The sequence below is a fragment of the Scleropages formosus genome, chromosome 1 (assembly GCF_900964775.1).
Source record: "Scleropages formosus chromosome 1, fSclFor1.1, whole genome shotgun sequence".
Taxonomy (NCBI): domain Eukaryota; kingdom Metazoa; phylum Chordata; class Actinopteri; order Osteoglossiformes; family Osteoglossidae; genus Scleropages; species Scleropages formosus.
Genome location: NC_041806.1, coordinates 39,539,523 through 39,559,155, shown reverse-complemented (window position 1 = coordinate 39,559,155; position 19,633 = coordinate 39,539,523). Strand labels below are relative to the sequence as shown.

Genomic DNA, 19,633 nt, shown 5'->3' with positions numbered 1-19,633 from the left:
GGTCCTCGGACCGAGAGCTTCTTGGCCTTTTGGCTAAGATCAGTGTAGTACCGGAGATTTTAGCGGGGGCAGAGTGGAGCCGTATTCATGACTGTGTGCGGCATGTCTGCAGTTTTCCTGAGGCGAAGCTCTGCTCCCTTGTAGGACTGTTTTGTTTTCTTTTTGGGTAGCCTGCTAAGCCTAAGCTGCAGGGTTTCGGGTGGCTTGTCCGCCGTGCCTGCAGGGTGACAGAGATTTTGTTTTTAGGTGTTCCGTACCAGAGTGTCCTCGGACCGAGAGCATTTGCGTCCTTCTTTGTCCCATCCAAACCCACGGCCTGCGTGCCACAATACTTCTAATAAATGCTAACTCCATGTTGTATGTCTGGATCTGGTTGTTATGTTAAAATCCGTGTTGCCAGAAAGTGTATACTTGTACACGATGACCAACAAAGTCACACCATGGAGTAAGTACCACATTTTACTACAGTGTGTAACCCACCTGGCACCATGGTTCTCCAGGAAAGAAGTACAGCAGTGTGTGTAGCGAGACCAGTCAGGTCTCTGTTCAGTTTTCTCCTCCCTTCATTTGCAGTCCACTTCATTGTTGGGCAGGGGCGAGAATCAGAAGGAAAAATGTGAGTTTAACGTGTTTTAGGTTGGCTTTAACTTCTTTTTTGGCGGCTAAAATAATAACCATGATGAGACAGTCGGTAGTTTGGTCACGGTTACGATGCCAAAAACTACTCTGAAAAGTTCAACCTCTCCAGAAATTTAACTTTAACTTTAAGTACAGGTAACTTCGCCGTGCTATTCTTGCTTGGGAGAACATATGTTTGCTTGTAAATCGGGATTCTTATAAAAGGGGCCTCCGATATATGAGGTACGTCTGGATTTTATTGATTTATTTATTGATTTATTTATTTATTTTTTTTTTTAATTTTTTTTTTTTTCTTCCCCCTCCCACATCAATTAGCAGTGTGTCACTAAAATACTCTGGAGTGCCCTCTTTAAGACATCCCCGGAAGTTTGTGATTGGTTGAGAACGCCTTCTTCCGGCGTCGTCACTTCCCGCTAGTAAAGCTTCGGCTGTGGGTTGAGGGAAAGCAGCTAGAGCGAAGGAAGTTACGCGTTCGTGTCAGATGTAAATATGGAGCAGAAATTACTGGAGTTTCGAGCCCGTAAAAAAGCAGAGGCCGCCTCGAAATGCATAAAACCGCAGCACAAACCCAGACCCGATCCGGAGCCGCAGCGGTCTTCTGAACCCGAGAGAGAACTAAAACTTGAGAACGACAGGACTGCTGCTGGTCCGTCGTCGGATGCAGAAACGACGAACTACATACAGGTGAGGTGATAAGCATATGATACACATACACAGCATGCCTCATGTTTTGTCTAAAGTCATTAGCCTAGGTGGCGTAGTGGCTAGAGCCATAAAACCAAGGTTCGAATCTTCTCTCGTTACTCGTACCCTTGCTTGAACAAGAACTTGCCTAATTGAATTGTTATGGCAGAAATTTTTCAGATGTAATTGTAATTTTACTGTAAGTTATATTATCTCAACAGGTAAGTTGGTTGGTTTGCTTGGTGAAGTTTCAGCTAAGTTAGTAATACAAATGTTCGTAGTTTAGTAGTATGTCCATTGTTTTGATATTGATCATGTCTTTCATTTCAGAGACTTAATCAATGTTATTCACTTAGTAAAGTGTGTTTAAAAAAAAAAAAAAAACTGTTTTCCTTTCTCTTTTCCTAACTAGACTGTGTTTCACTGGCTGTCAAACAGCACTGTGGGTCGGAGACTGGGACTATGCCATCTGGCTGTCACCAATCTGACCTTCCTGAAACTGCTGCTTTGGCTCGTCCTGCTGGGACTCTTCACTGAGCTGGATTTTGGTTTGCCCTTCTTCCTCATCTCCCTCTTCTATTGGCTCTATGAAGGTCTTCGGAGCCCCACTGTGCGCCAACCGGGAGAGCTCAGTGCCTACTCTGTGTTTAACCCAGACTGCCAGCCCATTCTTGGAACGCTTACAGCCGAGCAACTGGAGGGAGAAATGGGGTACAGGACACTGCCCAGCAGATAGCAGGCTGAGGATAGTACCTGTCATCAAGGACAGTCTAGAGACTCTGGAGACCCTACTGATCTTTTGTTCTGCACAACTGGATCTGGTTGGGTAATATATTCATATGTATTTTACATTACTGATAAAAGCACAGCTCAACAGATACAGGATCCATAATATACTTTCAAGGTTGCTAGGTTCAGGAAGACTTAAAAAGCCCTTAGACATATCGATAACAATGGAAATTGACACTTTTGGTGCTGATGCAAAGCCTAAATGAATTACAGTGCATCTCTGGCTCTGTGGTTGTTCTGAAGCCCGTCCCAATAAAGCTAATTTTGCTACAATACTTCTGTACTGGAACTTATAGAGCCGTTACCTAAACAATCTATTGTAAATAAATCTAATTTGAAAGGCAGTATAAGACAGTTTTCAATAAAATAATCACAATATACAGATTCTTTTTTTTTGTTTATTTGTAGAGAACAATGTAAGCAAGGTTGTAAGACTGTTACAAAATCTGCCCATGTGACAGATGTGAGGTGTTACTTGATGTCACAAAGCAGAGCAACACCACGCAGTATCCAGTGATCAGGAGACTGAACAGTGCGTAGACACACTCCAGTGATAAAGGTGAGGTCAGTACGTCTAGGCTTCTTGTAGATGGGGCAGATGTAGAGGCTGGGGTCCTTGGGCGCAGTGGAATTGATTGCAAACATATGCACCACAGGAAGTGGGGTGAACAACACCTTGGGTGTTGACTCCATAAGCCGGCAGTTTTTGCGGTCCCAACCTGCCCCATCCAGGAACAATCCGTACACATACACCCCTTCCTGAAAAGATAAGCAGACAACAATCACAACCAAGGAAACAGATAAAAATGTATATTGTTAGATATAAAAAATAATCTGCATACTGTTGGAGGTGTTGTGATCTCTTCCTTGATTTGTTTGAGCACTTCATTGTGAAGGGTGACTGTGTCTAAGGCCCAGCCCTTATGGGCTCTAGTAACTTCTTGCCTCATGGCTGTCAGGAATCCTACAAGACAAAAAGTAGTTGTTAAGGCAACAGTAGAAAGGTCTCAAGAATTATAGGCATAGAATGTGCAGTAATTAATAGAACAGTCACCTTGGAAGAAGAAGGTCCCACTTGTTACGTTGGACAAAAGTATCAGATTAACAAAATGATTTCATTAAACTGACTTTTTTCCTCTAAGTTGACCCTGGCATTTTCATGTTTGTATACTAAGCTCTTTTTTAACAATTTATATACCTGGGTGATTTACTAAAACAATTCAGACTAAATCCCTTGCTGAAGGGTATTATGGTAGGAGCAGGATTTAAGCCTAGGTCCTCCAACATCAAGGCAAAAGCTCTAAAAACTGTGCCTCTCATTCCCCCATATTCAATCCATCCATTGTAAACAACCGCTCGTCCTGAGCAGGGCTGCGGCGAGCTGGAGCCTTGGCCGGAAGAGGAGACGTATCCTGGACGGGAAGCCAGTACGCCACATGGCACCCCAAGCAGGGCTCAAACCCCAGACCCACCACCCAGTGGGTACTGGCCAAATCTGCTGCGCCACTACGTCCCCCAGCCCTAAAATAATTGTTGAAAATACTTTAAAACTAGAGTATTCGCCTTGAATGAAAGTTTTTATTAACAATTCTGACAGTGTATGAACCGGCTTGATAGTACACCTGCAGTGTTAGCAGTCTAATGTACCCACCCTGGGGGTTAAAGAACCCTGTCATCCAAAATGTTTTAGGCCTTCCTTCAAATATCCAGCTGTGGAACTGTGTGTTTCTTTCCAACAGCTCTGTGAACCAGAATCCCAGTGTAGCTGATTCCCAGGAGATCTTCTTCCATAAATTGGGCACACGTGCATCATACATGTTGTCCAGAGCATCACGGAGGTTCTGAGAGTGAACACAAAGCCGTGTAGCCATGTCATCAGATTGTATCATAACAGTAAGGATACAAGAATTAAGAAATCAGGTGGAATGCAGTTAATTTCAGGGTCTCACCTCACTCATGATGATGGTGCCCTCAATGGCTAGCTTGAGATCACTTAGACTTTTGCGCACCACGCCTATGATCCTTTGCATGCGGTCGATCTCTTGACGCAAAAATATGTTCATGGAATTCAGGGCTCCCATCTTTACCAACCTTGCTCTCACCTTCAGAGTGTACAGAGAAACAAAACTATTGTGTAACACTGCATTTTAATGTAATTATTGCCACGCTTCCTCTGCATTGTGGTTGTGATGTGCTCACCTCATGTGGTATGTAATCAGCAGGCAGCTTGTCCAGCATGTCCTGTGCCAACTTGTACACAACAGACTCCCGGGTTTCTCCTGACCCTCCCACACTCTCTTTGGGCTGGATGTTAGTAATAATATCCAGGACTTCGGCTGAGGTGTTGGTTTGATACCTGAAAAGAATACAACACTCTGAATTTTTAAGGAACATAGAGTAAAAAATATGACTGAGGTTAGTACTGCAGTCTTATTTGTAATCTTACATGATGTCAGCATTGGGATGCAGACCAAAGACCTGTGGTGTATCAACAGCAGGCAGTGTCTCGATATATTCTAAGTACTCTTCCACTGTTTTGCAAACTGGGACTTTGTAGCCAGTGTAGAAGTAGAACGTTGGCTCGAAGATCTTGTCGTTGAACCACACCTGTTGGAGGTAAAACATAAGCACAAAACCATGAGAAAGTCCCATGCACCTGTATTTTAGGGAAGTATTAAGAAGGGGACTAGAGGAAACGCTTTCCTTGATTCATTGTAAATTACAAACGTCCAGATGTAACAAATCCGACATACCCTGGCAAAACAGTTCAGCAGTCGTTTATCATAGTCATCAGTTACCCTTCCTCCATATTGCACCTCCCCAAGCATGTAGCGTACTGTGACCCAAGATACTCCCTGCATATGCAAAAAAGCACAATGATGACAGGAAGGCAAACTTGATCTGTTGCGAATTTATATTTCAATGTCCAGAGAGGTTATGAATTACAAAGATCATTTCTGAAACTCACTTTCTTAGGACCACATTCGTCTAAGTGATTTTGAATAAACTGAACACTGGCAGTGAAGTCAGCAGAATTAAATTCATAGGGAATATTCCATCCAAGTGGTCCAAACTTCCGACGCTCCTGTCAGAAATTTAAGGTATGTTAGTTTTCCGGAGCTACGATACAAACAAACAATGACTGGCAAGACCGGAAGTAGGCAGTCAGTGCTGTGTATAATTAGTTAGGATACCTGCACAGCTGTGTGTAGGAAGGCCACATTGTACAGCATGGGCTTCCACATAGGCAAGTTGCTAACTTCCAGCTGTTCCTGGGAGATGCCAGTGAAGGTGCGCTTTAAACCAGCTCGTACCCCTTGAGGTGGATCATTGGTGAACTTAATGGATGACTGAAACCCAAAATATAAACTATATTAGCAAATGTATGGCACAACTGGTATAAGACATGGGATTTGGTGGGAGTTTGTAGACCAGACCTGAAGCAACGTGATGGAGAAGCGGTCATGAGGCTCAGTGGTGATCCATACTCTGAAACTCTCATGGATCGACTCTACTGTGGTGACGGTCTCTAGCAGCTCATCCATGAACTCAAGTCCCAAGTGGCAGTTCTGCAGCAGAACCCAGCCTCCCTGTGTTTCCACCAACACACACCAAAGTTTGTGTCCAGTACACACACCAGACAGTACTGCGACAGTACTGCCTCTTCAGTAAGTTGAGTTTGTACAAATCAGGATGAGAAAATAGCCTGACACCTGCTGCATTGACATCTGTATGAGTTTTCTGGCATGCAACTCCTGTCCCTGTCCCATTGATATAGCTCTGCACTCTAAAAAAACACAATACTCAAAATAAATGGTTAGCTCATCCTGATATTTCAGTACGTGAACAGCTTTTGAGACTGTAATTTGTAGCGTACTGAAGTAGGTTAGTTCATGATGGTGATGGTTTTGTGCAGGAGTTGGGATGCTCACCAAGGTGCAACTTCCTGGCTAGGCTATCAATTTGACTGGTGGGGTCAGAACCCATGGACAGAAAGCAAATGAGAGGGGTACGGATGTCGCTCTCCTCCCAAGTGCTTTCCATTTTAAGAATGACAGGTTCTGCAAACCTCGCACCCATTGAATTTCCAATATATTTTCTGGCCTGAGATAAAGTGCGGTCAGGGCACCAGGACCTACAAAGAAGAGCAATATACATACATTCTTCAGTAACTACTTCATTACCTACAAGAATTATGCACACCATTGTTTAGGTGACTATATATACCTTAATTGTATACTGTAACCTCCTGATCACTTAAAAAAGAAACACAAGTTGGATAGTGCAAATAGATCTGTAACACATTGTGTACACTCCGCAAAGAAATAATACTGGGCTATTTAAAAAATTCATACGGCAGATCTTCACTGTAAATAAAGCATGATTACCCATTTTTTAAGACATGTCACACACACATTTTCAGAACCGCTTGTCCCATACAGGGTCACGGGGAACCGGAGCCAACTCGGTAACACAGGGCGTAAGGCCAGAGGGGGAGGGGACACACCCAGGACGGGACACCAGTCTGTCGCAAGGCACCCCAAGCAGAACTTGAACCCCAGACCCACCGGAGAGCAGGATTGTGGTCCAACCCACTGCGCCACCGCACCCCCAAGACATGTTACATTTAATTTAAACATTTACTATATCTTAATCACACACACAGTGTATCTTAATCACATCTTATAAATATACTCCCCATCAATCCTATATGCAGTTACTCATATAATATTTTAATAAAATAAATCTATGGATTTGAAACATAAATGTGTATGCAATCACCTAACGAGTAGCAGTTTATGAAAGACATCCAGTTTGCTATTGTAGCCATCAGGAATCACTCCTTCCTCAGGAGCGTCCATGTCAAACCAATTCTTCCAGCCCTTCTCATTGCTGGATACCTGAGCCAGAGATATTTAAACAGATTAAACTGCAGGCCTTATAAAAAAATCTACATATAGAATTCAAAATGTATCTGGCATTTCATATTTTAATTTACTGTCTAGTAGTCAGTATACCAAGAGTCTGTAAACCAGGAGGTTCCTTTCCTATTAAAGAAATTTTTACTAATTTTTTTTACTACCGTAAGTACAGGCAAACATACAGAAGATACATACTGTATATTTACATTTGCATTTATCCTTTTAGCAGACACTTAACAGCAAAGCGATTTACTTCTCAGAATAATACAAAGTGCATTACATCAACAGAAGAGATTTGGATGCAGCAGGATGCATTTATCTAGAAGTTGTGACATCAGGGGAGATGTGAGTAAGAAAGGTGAGTTTTGACACCCCTTTGAAATGTTGATAAGTACGGGAGTAAAAAACATTTCTCAAAACTAAACTTGAAAAACACAGCAAAATTAAAAAGAGGTTATTATACATTGCTGGAAAGTTTATGCTTGATTGGCTCAAGGCTTATACATAATTGGGGAAAGTCTGCACCTCATTGCTTCATGACTTCCACATAATCGGGGAAAAGTGTGTGCATCATTGGGTCATGACCTCTCTATCATTGAGGGAAAGTCTGACCCAAACACTGAAAAAAAAGTATCTAATACCAAAAGCAGCTGGTCCGTATACTGAACATCGGTACAACTTTTCTATAGCCGTTATATTGAAAATCTGTAAACCAGGAGACCGTGTACTGGGATATACCTGTATATGTACTGTATTCTTGGATATTAGAACTATTTAATGAATCACAAAACCTTTGTTTACAATGTAAATATCCAGACCAACCTTGTTCATGATCTCTGAGAACTCTGATAGCTTACTGAGCTCCACCAGATTGAGCCACGTTATGTCCAAGATCCAGCGAAAGGGCTTAGCAGGACTTGTCTTCAGATCTAAGGCAGCACCCCCTTTAATTCAAAGCCACAAATGCTGAGGCATTGAGGAAAAACAGGCAATATAAAGATCTTGAATACCTCTAAATCTGTTCATACCTTTAATGAGAATTTGAAACTCATTGTGCTTGATGTTGCCTTTCTGGAGATCAATTTTCAGAGCAAGCAACAAAGTGAATACGATCTTGTGATTTTCATAGAGCCCCCTGACTGTGTACTTGAAAACTTCGAAAGTCAAGTAGTCAATGATGTTAGCAATGCGCTTTTGGGTTAGCGGAGATTTCTCTGACCTGAACAAAAAAAGAATAACGGTGTCAGTCAAATATAACACATTTGGACTCTAAAAATTATTGTGTTTTTATGAATTTTCTATTATATTTTTTATAGTTGTCATAAAGTATAATTTAATTAAATTTTTAGTATGAAAACCCTTCAAAGAAAGAATATAAGGTAAAGTATACATACCTAGCCATTGAGAGATCAAAAAGCTTCAGGAACTGTACCAGAGAAGTCTGGTACATGACATTGACCATGCTCATCTCTGTGATGAGGAAATAGAGGATGCTCCCGCGGGAAGCAACTGGGCGGTATTCTTCCTGAGCCGTGTTGATCTTCACTTCCGTCTGAACTGCCACGCTGAGCTTCTCACTAACTTCTTCTGCTGTTCGCTTAGTCACATTAAGGATTCCAATCATTGACTCATCATCCACCAGGGAACCTGAACACAAGTGTGAATGAAGTTAGAGATCTCTTCCAGTTGCACAGAAACACAAGAACAGATGCTATCACACATAAGAATACAGCAATTAAGCTGGATACATTTCTTATAAAGCACAATCTCAGGCAGAATAGTTTTATTAAAATACCCTGAGTTGTGCTTAGCTTGTACAACAAGTTGTCCTCTAACTCCTTCATTTTCCATTTGTTGGCTGTGACATCCTCCATCAACTTCAATCTCTCTGCCTCCAGTTCCTGTTGCAATACAGTAGATATACATTTAAACAACCTCAAAACAATAAAGCAGACCTTTTAACTCATTAAAATTGTTTATTGAAAATGATTAGTGATATTTATAATAATAAAGGCTAGGCTAAAAATGAGGGATGAAACATGCACACAGGTCATGATACTTACATATTTCTCTGTAAGGATCACTCTTCCTAGCAGCTGATTCTCCAGTCCCTTCATGGTGACAGTGAAGTCGATGATGGAGGTTTTTGCACTAACCTCTGGTGTATATGCTGGGTTAGGCAGTTTGGTTGTGATATACAACCGGAAGCCATCCATGACATCGGTTTCCTTATCTCCAATTTTCACCTACAATCACCGCATATGTCCAAATTTCTTTAGTCTCACAATGGATACTTTACAAACAGCAGCCTTTATCCTAAGGACTAGTACTTTAGATAGGCACTTCTTTTCAGGCACCTTGTAAGTTGATCCTGACTTTATGAAATTCTTCTCAAGGACATTATCGAGTGCTGGGTCCAACTCTTCTCGAACATCTTCAATCAACAGTGGCCGTCCTAGTGACAGACAGTCCTCCAGGTGGCTTCGGAAAAGCTTGTGATTCAAAGATGTTACCTAGCACAGAGATCAGTCAAATGAGTGTAATGAGTTATACATATAGCAATAATAAAGTGGCAATTCATCGTGTGACTAAATTAAACCCCCAAGCAAGGAGTACAGAATCTAAGTACTGAATTTGAGCCCTTAACATAAGCTGCATTAATATTAACCCAGCTATAAAAATATCATACACCACTTCAATGGAGTTCAGATAGTGAAGTCAAGAGTAAAAATGAATGTTCCATTTAGATTAAAATACTTGGATGTGGTGTTTAAGGAATAGAGTAATGACCTGCAGGTCATTCACTTTCTCTTTTGTCTTAATCCAGGCCTTCCCCTGAGTCTGAGGATCAATGAGAAGAGGAAATCTGGTGGCCTTGGTGACAATGATACCATTTTGCACAGAGAAATCATCCCCAGGTAGACCTTGAAGATTCCATTCACTGATCTAGGAGAGTGCAAACAAAAGACTTAGAAACACAAGCCACAGCAAATTGAGAAGATGTGATCTGTTTGATGTCCTTACTGTTGGAGAGTCCACAAGCATAATAATGAGGTTGAGGTTTTCTGTGAATGGAATCTTCCATTTGAGCAGTTCTGCCTCCCAGATCTCTTTTAGTAACATGTTACGGAAGCTCTGGTTGAAGGGTCCACAGTAGGACAAGAAGCCTGTGAGCTGTAGCACATCTCCAACTAGCCTGTGAAGAGAAAGGAACGTTTAACCACAAGTGAAGTGCTACAGAGAGATCAACAATTGATGCTGCCCACCACTCACCTGTTTATCTGAGACTGAAATTCTTTACTTTGCTCAGTCCATCTGACCTTCTCTCCACTCAAGCCACTTATCAATGCAGATGCTGCCTGCATTTTATTCCTACATTTTTCTGCATCATCCAGCAAGTCCTGTTAAGGCACAATTAAGTCCCTAAAATAATCCTCATAATGTGTATCAATTTTTTGTATGCATCATTCAAGGCACTTACCTGCTTTTCTTGCATGGCAGCATCAAACTTTGCCTGCACCTTGTCCAGCTCTGCTTGCTTTTCATCTAGCTGGGCCTGAGCTGTGGCCAATTCAGTATTGGCCACTATCAAACGGCCTTCTTGGATGGCAAGGTTAGCCTGGAGACAAAGCAGTGACACACAGAGAGTCCTCAAAGATCAGAAATTAATCCTTTCAATATACAACAACAAAATGTCAGCAGAACCTGCTGGCACACCATTACTGCAACAATGTAAGACAACATGTTGGAAAAAGTATACACTGTCATTCCACAAACTACAAAACAGAATAAGGTGATGTGTATTAACTAGTTTAAGCAGTGTATTAATAATGAATAAAGCCCTTACCTTAAGGGGCAGCACCTCCTTATTAATTCCAAAGAAAGTGGCCATAGCCTGTGTCCAAGACAGGAGACCTGCCACATTACCGCACACTTTCTTAGCATTTTCTAAAGTGTAGTCCTCCATTTGAAAGTATGGTTGTAGCAGCTCCACCATCTCTTCATTGATGGTATCCTTGGGGAACTGTTGCAATGACTGCAGAAACCCACTGGCACTCATCAGCTAAAGCACAGTGGAGAAAAACCAAAGACTTTTCAAATACAGTTCAACCCAAAAAGCATGTACATACAGGCAACAGACAGAGTGATGACTGAGGTCATGGATTTTTGTCTTGAAACTTCTTTTTTCATTCCCAGAAGAAGCCCTGCTATATTATCCTTTAGAAATGAATGCAAACTGAACTGCATCAGTATAATATTATTCTGTTGAACAAACATGTAAGGATGGATTTGGACAAATTGTTGGCTGATTTGGCAAAAAGAAACAAATGTATACAGTAGCATGTCATCATGCTGATTAACATATTATCATGAGGTATTGTGAGCAGGTAGAAAGTTGAGACCTTTAGTGCTTCTCCCCAAGAGGGCTTGTGGCAGGGCCTCTCTGTATCCATGGTAATGGAGTCTAGCTTCTTTTGGAAGAGCAGGAGGCAGCAGTCCATAATCCTCATAATAAGGTGTGGTGGTTTTGCTAGCTTCCGCACTGTTGCTATGTCTGCAGGTTTAATGGTCTGAATAAACAGTTTAAATATGTTAAAGATGCAAGACAAACATTAGCCACGTAAAAAAAGTTTTCACAATATTAAAATATTCTTGAAAGACACTGTACATTTAAGGCAGCTTCTGCCTCTTGTAATGCAGGCTTTGCCGCTTCCAGTTTAACTTCTGCTACTGCTTTCTCTTTTTCAATTCCTTGAACGATACTTAGAGCTTTGTCTTTTACGATCTGAACTTCATTTTTCACAATGGAAGCAGCCTCTGCGCTCACTTTCACTTCAGCCAGAACCTGAAAGCATAAGAAAATATTGATCTATAATTGTCTACTTCTATATATCTAGAACATCTTCGATAAGCTTCTCTTCTTTTATTTATGATCAATCACCTCGTCTGCTTTGATTGATGCCACTGCCAGTTCCTTTTCCTTCACTACAAGCTCTTTAGATAACTCTGCAACAGACTCACTGGCACCCATCAGCTTGGCCAGGCCTGTCACAGGAGAGGTTGGAAGGATTACTACAGGGCCATAATAAGATCTGAGTCATACCTTGGGTTAAAGCACATCTAACTTCATTCATCGTACATGTACAAGGTGAAACCAAATTCTTACCTGCACCTTTTTTGTAGTACTCTTAAATGTAACTTGGCATTTACAAAAAACAATAGGCTCTAAACCCTCTCAGTTGAAATTTCTTACCTACGTTCATGCGTTCTGCCAATGTATTGATGGTTGAGTATTTTTCAGTGTAAATGGTCTTATATCCATTGATGAAAGACAAGTAGGACTTTGGAGTTACATGTGTTCTCCGTCTAAATCTAAGGTTAAAGTTAAGAAGACGCTTAATCAGAGTCAATCTTATTATTCACAGTACTTTTGAAAATTTAACAAGATTTAACAATACAATTCTGAGTACAAATCCTGACTTTGTTAAGTTCCCACAAAAAGAAATACAAATGGAACTTCTTTTCAAAGCTTATTAAAATGATCAAACCTCTCAAAGTAGCTCTCACAGGCTATGGAGACCTTGTCATGGTAGATACCCATGGTCTGCATCACTGCTCTTTTAACCTCAGGGGAGCAGACCATGGGGTAGTCAGATAAGAAGTAGCTGGATACAGCAACCAGTGCTTCACTGGGCCAGGGGGTAAACCAGTCCATAGTGCAGCCTGAAATTAACCCAGGGAACTTCAGAGAACGTGTACGAAACTTTTCTCCAACCTACCAGAAAAAAACAGAATGAAAATTTACAGCTCTATCGTCAACAAAATAAAATCATTGTTAGGAGTATTGAAATGTGATCATGTTTGTATGTGGAGTGCTTGTGTAGCTTTACTGTAGCTTCAATGCAAGTGTACTGAGGTCAGTCCTATTCCTGTAGTACTTTGGAGATAGTAGCATAATAATTTTAATGTTGTATAAATGTCTCACCGGGGAGAAGCACAGCACAACATGAAGGTTCTTTCTAGCTCTGGAGATGAAATAATCATATAGGTTGTCAAATGTTGGTGGTTGTCGAGGTAGCTCCTTTTTCATCACAGGAAATAGGTTCTGAGTGATCTCATCAAGCTCATCCCGTGCAAATAAGTTGGACACCTTTAAAGTAAGTAATATATTCAGAAACATAATAATCTGGCAGTCAAATGTGGTAATCAACACTAACATTCTCTCCACACAATCCTTACAATGTTTTCAGCATGATAGGTATAATGACTTGATAGAAAAGTGCTTTTATTAAAAAGCTGAAGACTTTACCTCCCCAGAGGACAAAACATTGTTGAGATATTCTAGGAAGGCCTCATCCTTTATCTCATTGTCTGTGAAGATAAATGTGATGCCTTTGCCATCAACCCCAGCTGTCTTGTATAGCACCTTCAGGTCATCCTTCAGGTTACCGATATTGTATGTTCTACGAAATATAACAAAACACAATGGTCTATGAGTGATAATGTCAAAATCGCTGCCCACTTAAAGAATCTGTTGAGAGTTTAAGGGAAAATTAGTTTGAATCTAAAAATGAATCTAAAATTAATTAACTTAGAAAAATTTAACCAATACCTGACTACAACACAAGTAGCTGCTGATTCTGCCTTAAAACTCACCTTGTTAGTGTGATCTGGAATATATTGTACCCTGCAATAAAGGACGCCAGTCTGGTGAGACTCTGTTTGCCAGATCCTCCCACTCCCACCAGCAAAGCATTTCCACAGTCTGTCCTAATAATTCGGGAGATCTGTTGGAAAGCACAATGATTATACTAAAGTATAAACACAACAGCCTGGTATACTCTGCTTTATGTGCAACACAATTCAGATGTTACACAGTATATGAAACAGAGCATGTGAATGCTGTAACCTTGATGAGATGAGTCATGGCATCTTTGAAGAAGACCAGGTCTAGAGAATAGCCTCTGACCAGGTCATTATGCTGCTTTTGATACTGCTGCAGCTTCTCTGAGAGAAACTCAAAGCTGGGGATCTAAACATAAAACATTTATTTAGTCAGTAATAATCTCTGCTAAACCTAAATCACTTTCTATCATTTAAATGAACGTGTTACAAAATGAACTGGTGATTCGCAAAACACAAAGATGTTACAAATGGTTGCATAAAGCACATAAACACTTGTTCTATAGATACAAACAACCTTGACATTAATCTACATTTTTGTAAAGCTGTTTATACATTTTATACATTGGGGGGGGGGGGGGGGGGTGGAGTGACGCAGCAAGTTTGGCCAGGTCTGGCTCTCCGGCAGGTCTGGGATTCAAGTCCCCCCTTAGGGTGCCTTGTGACGGACTGGCGCCCCGTCCTGGGTGTGTCCCTTCCCCCTCCAGCCTTACACCCTGTGTTGCTGGGTTAGGCTCTGGCTCGCCGCAACCCCGCTTGAGACTAGCGGTTTCAGACAATGTGTATGTGTGTGTGTGTGTGCGTTTATACATGTTAAAAACAGCAATAATTTTGAGGGCCAGTGACTGCAACGATGAGAAAAGATTATTCATACAAGCTCATAGATTTTGGGAGCGTCCAAACAGGCGTCATTTTCTTCCTCTCCAGTTGGCTCTGGTGGCTCTCGCAGGAAGTCAACAAAGTATGGCTCAGGATGAATCTCTGACACCAAATTTGGGTCCACACGCTCCTGGATCACTTGAGCTATTGCCTTTTCAAACCAGGACTTGTCTTCCAAACTCACAAACCTAACAACACAAAAACATTCTCAAGATTTTATGTGTATATTAGGAAAGCTGTGATTTGAAAGTGCAGAGCTTTAAAATGGAGTACTGTTCTAATTTTACTGGTAGACATCAGGAAGATAAAGAAGTATGAAATAATAAGCAATCAATTGACCATATTGTCAGTAGTATTCCAAGTGTTTTCTTGTTGTGAATTTTGCTTATGCGAAACCAGCAGCCGTACCTGTCTGCAATGACTCTTGTGCATTCACATTTGAACAAAGCCAAAAGAGTTTGAATGTCCTCACACTCTTCTGCCTTAATATTCAGCATGCCTTGCCAGATCCTTGACAGGTCTCTTAGGTTGAAAATGTAGTGGAACTTTGATGGTGTGGGCAGCATTTTTATCTACATGGAAACAAACATACAGGACAGTTGACAATGATCAAAGTTTCACAAAGCATGAATTGTTTTTGGCTTTTGGAGGTAGTCATTTTCAGTTACTATAACAGAATGAGCAGAGGTTCTGAGGTTATTTTGTCTCATGAGGTTATTTTTGTCCGATGTATAGAAATCCAAGACATTCTTTGATCTAAAATTACTGATGAAATTGTATTGCACTGCTGACAACCTTTGTCCACTGCCAGAGGATTCTACTAGCAGGGACAAGAAGCAAAACTGTTCCGCAGACTTCTGGCTTAAAGCTTCGGCAATCGTGAAAGTAACCGCCAGCCACGATTCCTGAAGAAACAGAATAAAAAACTGAAATTCCAGAATCAGATATTTTAAAGTACATCAGGTATATGCAAAAAAAAGTGCATGGCTGTCGGTGAATTTAACATTTGACCGTTGAACTTTATTCTAAGCAATTCACAGCAAAAAAAGCAAACTGGCGCTGCTGGTAGTTACCAAAGATCTTGTCTATGGAGGCGTTGGATGGGAGGGTACAGTTGAAGACAGTGAACTGTCTCTTGAGCCTTTGAGGAATGTCATTCCTCCCACCTCCAGGATGAATCATGGCTCCCAGCATTTGCACATCCACAATAATGTTGAAATCTCCTGGCTTGTCCAAACTGTACATCCCTGACATCTCCATCATCTGACGCACAATTTCGTTTGTGATCTAAACACATGAATTATGTGTACACATTAAGCTGTAAACATTACAATAATACAACAGTTTGGTGTTTGGTTCTTATAGTTAATTGAGCTATAACCTGCAGGTTTATTGCCAATTTTTGTGTTTCAGGCAATAACAATATACAGTGTACCACTTTTAACATACAGTGCCTATAAGAGAGCTGACACAATGAAGGATTATGGAGGTGTTGTACCTGATCTCCCCACTCGTTGACAACAGGCATATTGATATCATCAATAAAAACAGTCATCCTGCGTCCTCCTGGTGGCCCATAAGTGTTTCCCATTCGTTTCTCAATGTAGCTCTCCACTGTGCGCTGCAACCCCATAATTTCATTAACACATAGTCAATAACACAGCTTGAAATGCAAAATTGCATAATTTCTTCTGACTATACCCTATTGGTATTAATAAATAATTCAGCCATTACGTTTGAAATAAATGTATAATTTCAATTAAGTATTCCACCAGTAGGTTTGTATCTCATATCTCTATGTAGTATCTTTAGTTTTCACCTGGAACATCATGGGCTCAGTAGCAGATGAGAAGTTTAATGACTTGGATAAATCTGTTTCAGGATCATACTTCTTTGTGTATCCTTTTATCATCACTGTCTTGCCTGTTCCTTGCTCACCAATGAGTAACACAGCCTCAAAAATACAGAACAAAATACCAATACAAAATGCAACTGAACAAACCTGCATGGAGTAACATTTATGTGTGAACATTTTCCTCTTTTTTCAGATGACAAACAAAAGCCTCCTTTTCATCAATGTAAAAAACCTACCTTGCGCTGTTTTGCAATGGTGTCTAACAGAAAATTGGTCCTTGTGTTGTCCACATTGGGCACAAGAATAGATGAATAATCTGGCACAGAGTCTTTTGGATAGATGTACTCTACTACGTAGTTGTTCCAGTGCTCCCATTCACCTAATTACCATCACAAAGATCTTTACAGGTGATTTATACAACCTACATATCACTAACAAGACCATGCAGTCTTTTTTTCAGGAAAAAGTCTTATTTTCTCTTCCATGTGTAACTTAACAATGTTGCCATAATCATTTCTACAGTTGAATTTTGTTTTTTAAAAGTATTCCACATTGTATGTCTGTCACTGTAGGTCTAGCAAAAAAAGTGAAGAACTAAATCCATTAAAGAGTAATTGCTTTTAAAGAAAAAAGACTCCCTGGTGAAGAAAAAAGTACCTTTGTAGACTACCCTTAAACTCAACCCATTAACGCAAATAAAAGCTGTCACTTACCATTTTGATTCACCATATACTCAAATATAGTCTCTCCGGGTTTGGTTGGTGGCAGGTTGACCTTGCTTTTGTGTGCTCTGAGGAAAGCCTCGAGCTTGTCTCTGTCATCAAGCTCCAGTATGGCCCCTACACTCCACATTATGCAAAAAATAAAGAGGCGTTCCAGCTGCATGTTGTTCACTATGCCACCTGCCTCCTTTGTAGGAATGAGGCCCTCCAGAAGGTTTGCTGACTAAGAAATACAAGAAAATACAGTGTAACACAGGGGAAATAACCATCAGTATTTATCTGTCCATATTTTGCAACAAACATCTTTACATTATAGTTAAAATATATTCAGGCATGGCAACAACAACAGAGAACAGATTCGTGTACTGAGGGCAAAGTTTAAAAATTTGGGCAAGTACTCAAAATGAGAAAGCTGTGCCCTCAGGCCCTTGCGTTTATCACATCTCAAAAGTAACATTTTAAGCAATGAACTAAGAATTTTCCACCTTACAACTAATTTTTGCATTACACCTTTGTTTCCATGATGAAAATCTGAATGTAAAATTTCAATGTTATTTTCCTTAGATAAGGACTTATACCTGCATTATATAGTTACATTCCAGAAGTTCCATTTTAGGTTTAAGGTTTTGCTTCATGTAAGTATAAACGTCTTCGAACACCTTGTCATACAGACTGAGCAAAATATCTGATTCTTGAGGACTGCGCTTGGTTGCCCATCCCTGAAATTTGAAACATAATGAAAAAGTTTAAAAAATAGCTGAAGACAGGTCATTTACTGTAAATGTACATTTGCTATCATCAAAAAAGCTTCAAGGATATCTGTGTATTTCTAATGAAAACAGATTGAGGTACGCTTAATGAACTGTGCAAATCCAGTAACCGCAATCAAAGTATGAATTGCAATCAAAAACTGTGATGGACCAAGTTTTCCATTTACTGTATATTATTGTGTTTGGACTGTCATAAGATCTACTTCATTTCAGCTTCATTTTTTTCTTTTTTGTTTTTTTATGGCAGAAATTCTTGAATAGAGACAGCAGTGAGTGAAGAAACATTGACTTAGTGCAGAAATCATTAACTGTTTTACTGCAGCCTGCAAACCATCCCTGAGATACCACACCTTCTGCATTCATCTCACCTTTCCCAGTGTGAATTTTTCTGTTCCCAAAAATTAAATCAAGCTGAATGGGAGATTTGATGACATTCCAAGCAACCAAAATAACGTAAGGGCAGAACAACTGAAGACTTCCAGCATAGCTTTCAAAAGTGTCAAGAACATTGATATAGATGCATGTAATGTATAGCATTTTGTGAAATAACCTGTCAATCTTAGAACTTTCGGTAAGACCTTGTCAATTACACAGAATCAGTATGTTCGCTTGTTTTATAAAGATTACACACCTGAAGTATGGGCCTCCAGCTTAGTGCTGAAGAGCTCATGAAGACCATCCCCACTCTGGACACAGTAGCTGGAGATGCATTGTCCATGTTGTGGACCTCAAACACAAGCTTACAAGATGGAGACATGGTTATCCGATCCCCGTTTGCAAGGGTAAGAGTCTTGTTGTCATCCAAAACAGAGTTCAGATTTTCTATCCATATGGCATCCACTGGCCCATCCAACACAATCCAAATGTTTTCCCCTAAGATTGCAAATGAGAGGCGAAATAACAAGCACAGTCAGGTCTCAAACAGTAGAGCAAATGCAATGTCTTTACATCTCTGATGAAGGAGAAAAAGAAATACCCTTCTTGGCTTTCAGAGTCTTTCTCCACAGTGTGGAGAATATGCCATCAGTCCAGTCATTTGTGGCTGCATCTAGGCGGCCAAACATCTGTGGAGCAGTAATGGCCTTGGGGTTCATACGCATTTCCCTGTGAGGGGCTCCGCACTCAGTCATAGAGCGCATCAGAATGTTGATGGCCATAGTCTTCCCAGCACCACTGGGACCCAAAGTCATCAGACCATGACGAACTCTGGAGGCCTCGTAAAGCTGGGAATTACAACACCACAGAATCATAAAAGTATGTTGACAGAATAAAGATTAAATACATTTAGAAAAGTGTACAATATTATTTGCTAATTCTTTCCCATAGCAGGATCCTGTTTTATCAACAACACTGTATCAACAATGTTGGCATAAATACAATGGGAAATGGAGGTTTTCAAAGTTACCTGAATAAGTTTCAGGTTCCAAGGTGGGTGGTTTATGATTCCAGCCAGCTCCACATGCTTGGCAACGGCACTCTGCAGCTCTGCATAGGTGCTGCTATCAAGTTGGATCCCAGGAAAGAGATCGCTGATCAAGCTGAGGAACAATGGCTCATCCTCATCCACCTACAAGTAAGGAGAAAGTAACTTTCTGTCACCAGTGCAGCTACTATCAGCTGGTTCTAATGACTGCTCATTTACATTCTTTAGGTGAGCTAGTACTTAAAACTTTTTCACAGATTGAACAT

General features: G+C 40.6%; 2 protein-coding genes across 3 annotated transcripts in view; one reads left to right on the top strand and one right to left on the bottom strand.

Moving 5' to 3' along the window:
* Nucleotides 1-921: 921 nt before the first annotated feature.
* saysd1 (SAYSVFN motif domain containing 1) lies at nucleotides 922-2,649 on the top strand. 2 transcript variants are annotated; one of them, XR_001965743.2, is made up of 3 exons: nucleotides 922-1,323; nucleotides 1,736-2,149; nucleotides 2,574-2,649. XR_001965743.2 is itself a non-coding variant. In XM_018743798.2 (2 exons), exons 1-2 carry the CDS (start codon nucleotides 1,129-1,131, stop codon nucleotides 2,057-2,059), a joined length of 519 nt encoding a protein of 172 aa, XP_018599314.1. In that variant the 5' UTR covers nucleotides 923-1,128; the 3' UTR covers nucleotides 2,060-2,478. The 2 variants fall into 2 exon arrangements, 1 of the variants encoding a protein (XP_018599314.1); XM_018743798.2 differs by lacking the exon at nucleotides 2,574-2,649 and having other exon boundaries at nucleotides 923-1,323; nucleotides 1,736-2,478.
* The window catches only part of LOC108929196 (dynein heavy chain 8, axonemal-like), a 34,905-nt gene continuing 17,750 nt past the window's right edge, over nucleotides 2,479-19,633 (bottom strand). Inside the window, exons 48-92 of the mRNA XM_018743560.2 lie at nucleotides 19,350-19,511; nucleotides 18,921-19,167; nucleotides 18,576-18,817; nucleotides 17,753-17,893; nucleotides 17,166-17,397; nucleotides 16,689-16,831; nucleotides 16,417-16,551; nucleotides 16,096-16,218; nucleotides 15,671-15,884; nucleotides 15,393-15,502; nucleotides 15,006-15,169; nucleotides 14,593-14,785; nucleotides 13,945-14,067; nucleotides 13,692-13,822; nucleotides 13,345-13,498; nucleotides 13,021-13,185; nucleotides 12,584-12,810; nucleotides 12,289-12,407; nucleotides 11,977-12,080; nucleotides 11,704-11,880; nucleotides 11,438-11,605; nucleotides 10,882-11,097; nucleotides 10,516-10,653; nucleotides 10,308-10,435; nucleotides 10,059-10,230; nucleotides 9,825-9,980; nucleotides 9,392-9,547; nucleotides 9,098-9,280; nucleotides 8,830-8,935; nucleotides 8,429-8,681; nucleotides 8,063-8,253; nucleotides 7,857-7,978; nucleotides 6,895-7,013; nucleotides 6,045-6,247; nucleotides 5,826-5,899; nucleotides 5,550-5,702; nucleotides 5,307-5,462; nucleotides 5,081-5,197; nucleotides 4,866-4,967; nucleotides 4,559-4,719; nucleotides 4,312-4,468; nucleotides 4,062-4,214; nucleotides 3,764-3,953; nucleotides 2,955-3,076; nucleotides 2,479-2,871 (exon numbers count right to left, since the gene is read on the bottom strand). Coding sequence (XP_018599076.2) covers nucleotides 2,584-2,871; nucleotides 2,955-3,076; nucleotides 3,764-3,953; nucleotides 4,062-4,214; nucleotides 4,312-4,468; nucleotides 4,559-4,719; nucleotides 4,866-4,967; nucleotides 5,081-5,197; nucleotides 5,307-5,462; nucleotides 5,550-5,702; nucleotides 5,826-5,899; nucleotides 6,045-6,247; nucleotides 6,895-7,013; nucleotides 7,857-7,978; nucleotides 8,063-8,253; nucleotides 8,429-8,681; nucleotides 8,830-8,935; nucleotides 9,098-9,280; nucleotides 9,392-9,547; nucleotides 9,825-9,980; nucleotides 10,059-10,230; nucleotides 10,308-10,435; nucleotides 10,516-10,653; nucleotides 10,882-11,097; nucleotides 11,438-11,605; nucleotides 11,704-11,880; nucleotides 11,977-12,080; nucleotides 12,289-12,407; nucleotides 12,584-12,810; nucleotides 13,021-13,185; nucleotides 13,345-13,498; nucleotides 13,692-13,822; nucleotides 13,945-14,067; nucleotides 14,593-14,785; nucleotides 15,006-15,169; nucleotides 15,393-15,502; nucleotides 15,671-15,884; nucleotides 16,096-16,218; nucleotides 16,417-16,551; nucleotides 16,689-16,831; nucleotides 17,166-17,397; nucleotides 17,753-17,893; nucleotides 18,576-18,817; nucleotides 18,921-19,167; nucleotides 19,350-19,511 — 7,290 coding nt within the window. The 3' untranslated portion in view covers nucleotides 2,479-2,583. The remainder of the gene's footprint in view (nucleotides 2,872-2,954; nucleotides 3,077-3,763; nucleotides 3,954-4,061; nucleotides 4,215-4,311; nucleotides 4,469-4,558; nucleotides 4,720-4,865; nucleotides 4,968-5,080; nucleotides 5,198-5,306; nucleotides 5,463-5,549; nucleotides 5,703-5,825; nucleotides 5,900-6,044; nucleotides 6,248-6,894; nucleotides 7,014-7,856; nucleotides 7,979-8,062; nucleotides 8,254-8,428; nucleotides 8,682-8,829; nucleotides 8,936-9,097; nucleotides 9,281-9,391; nucleotides 9,548-9,824; nucleotides 9,981-10,058; nucleotides 10,231-10,307; nucleotides 10,436-10,515; nucleotides 10,654-10,881; nucleotides 11,098-11,437; nucleotides 11,606-11,703; nucleotides 11,881-11,976; nucleotides 12,081-12,288; nucleotides 12,408-12,583; nucleotides 12,811-13,020; nucleotides 13,186-13,344; nucleotides 13,499-13,691; nucleotides 13,823-13,944; nucleotides 14,068-14,592; nucleotides 14,786-15,005; nucleotides 15,170-15,392; nucleotides 15,503-15,670; nucleotides 15,885-16,095; nucleotides 16,219-16,416; nucleotides 16,552-16,688; nucleotides 16,832-17,165; nucleotides 17,398-17,752; nucleotides 17,894-18,575; nucleotides 18,818-18,920; nucleotides 19,168-19,349; nucleotides 19,512-19,633) is intronic.

Excerpts from the sequence above, each read along its gene's own strand:
- saysd1 (XM_018743798.2), top strand. The coding sequence starts at position 1,129 with ATGGAGCAGAAATTACTGGAGTTTCGAGCCCGTAAAAAAGCAGAGGCC. Across the intron at positions 1,324-1,735 it reads AAACGACGAACTACATACAG|ACTGTGTTTCACTGGCTGTC; the intron begins GTGAGGTGATAA and ends TTTCCTAACTAG.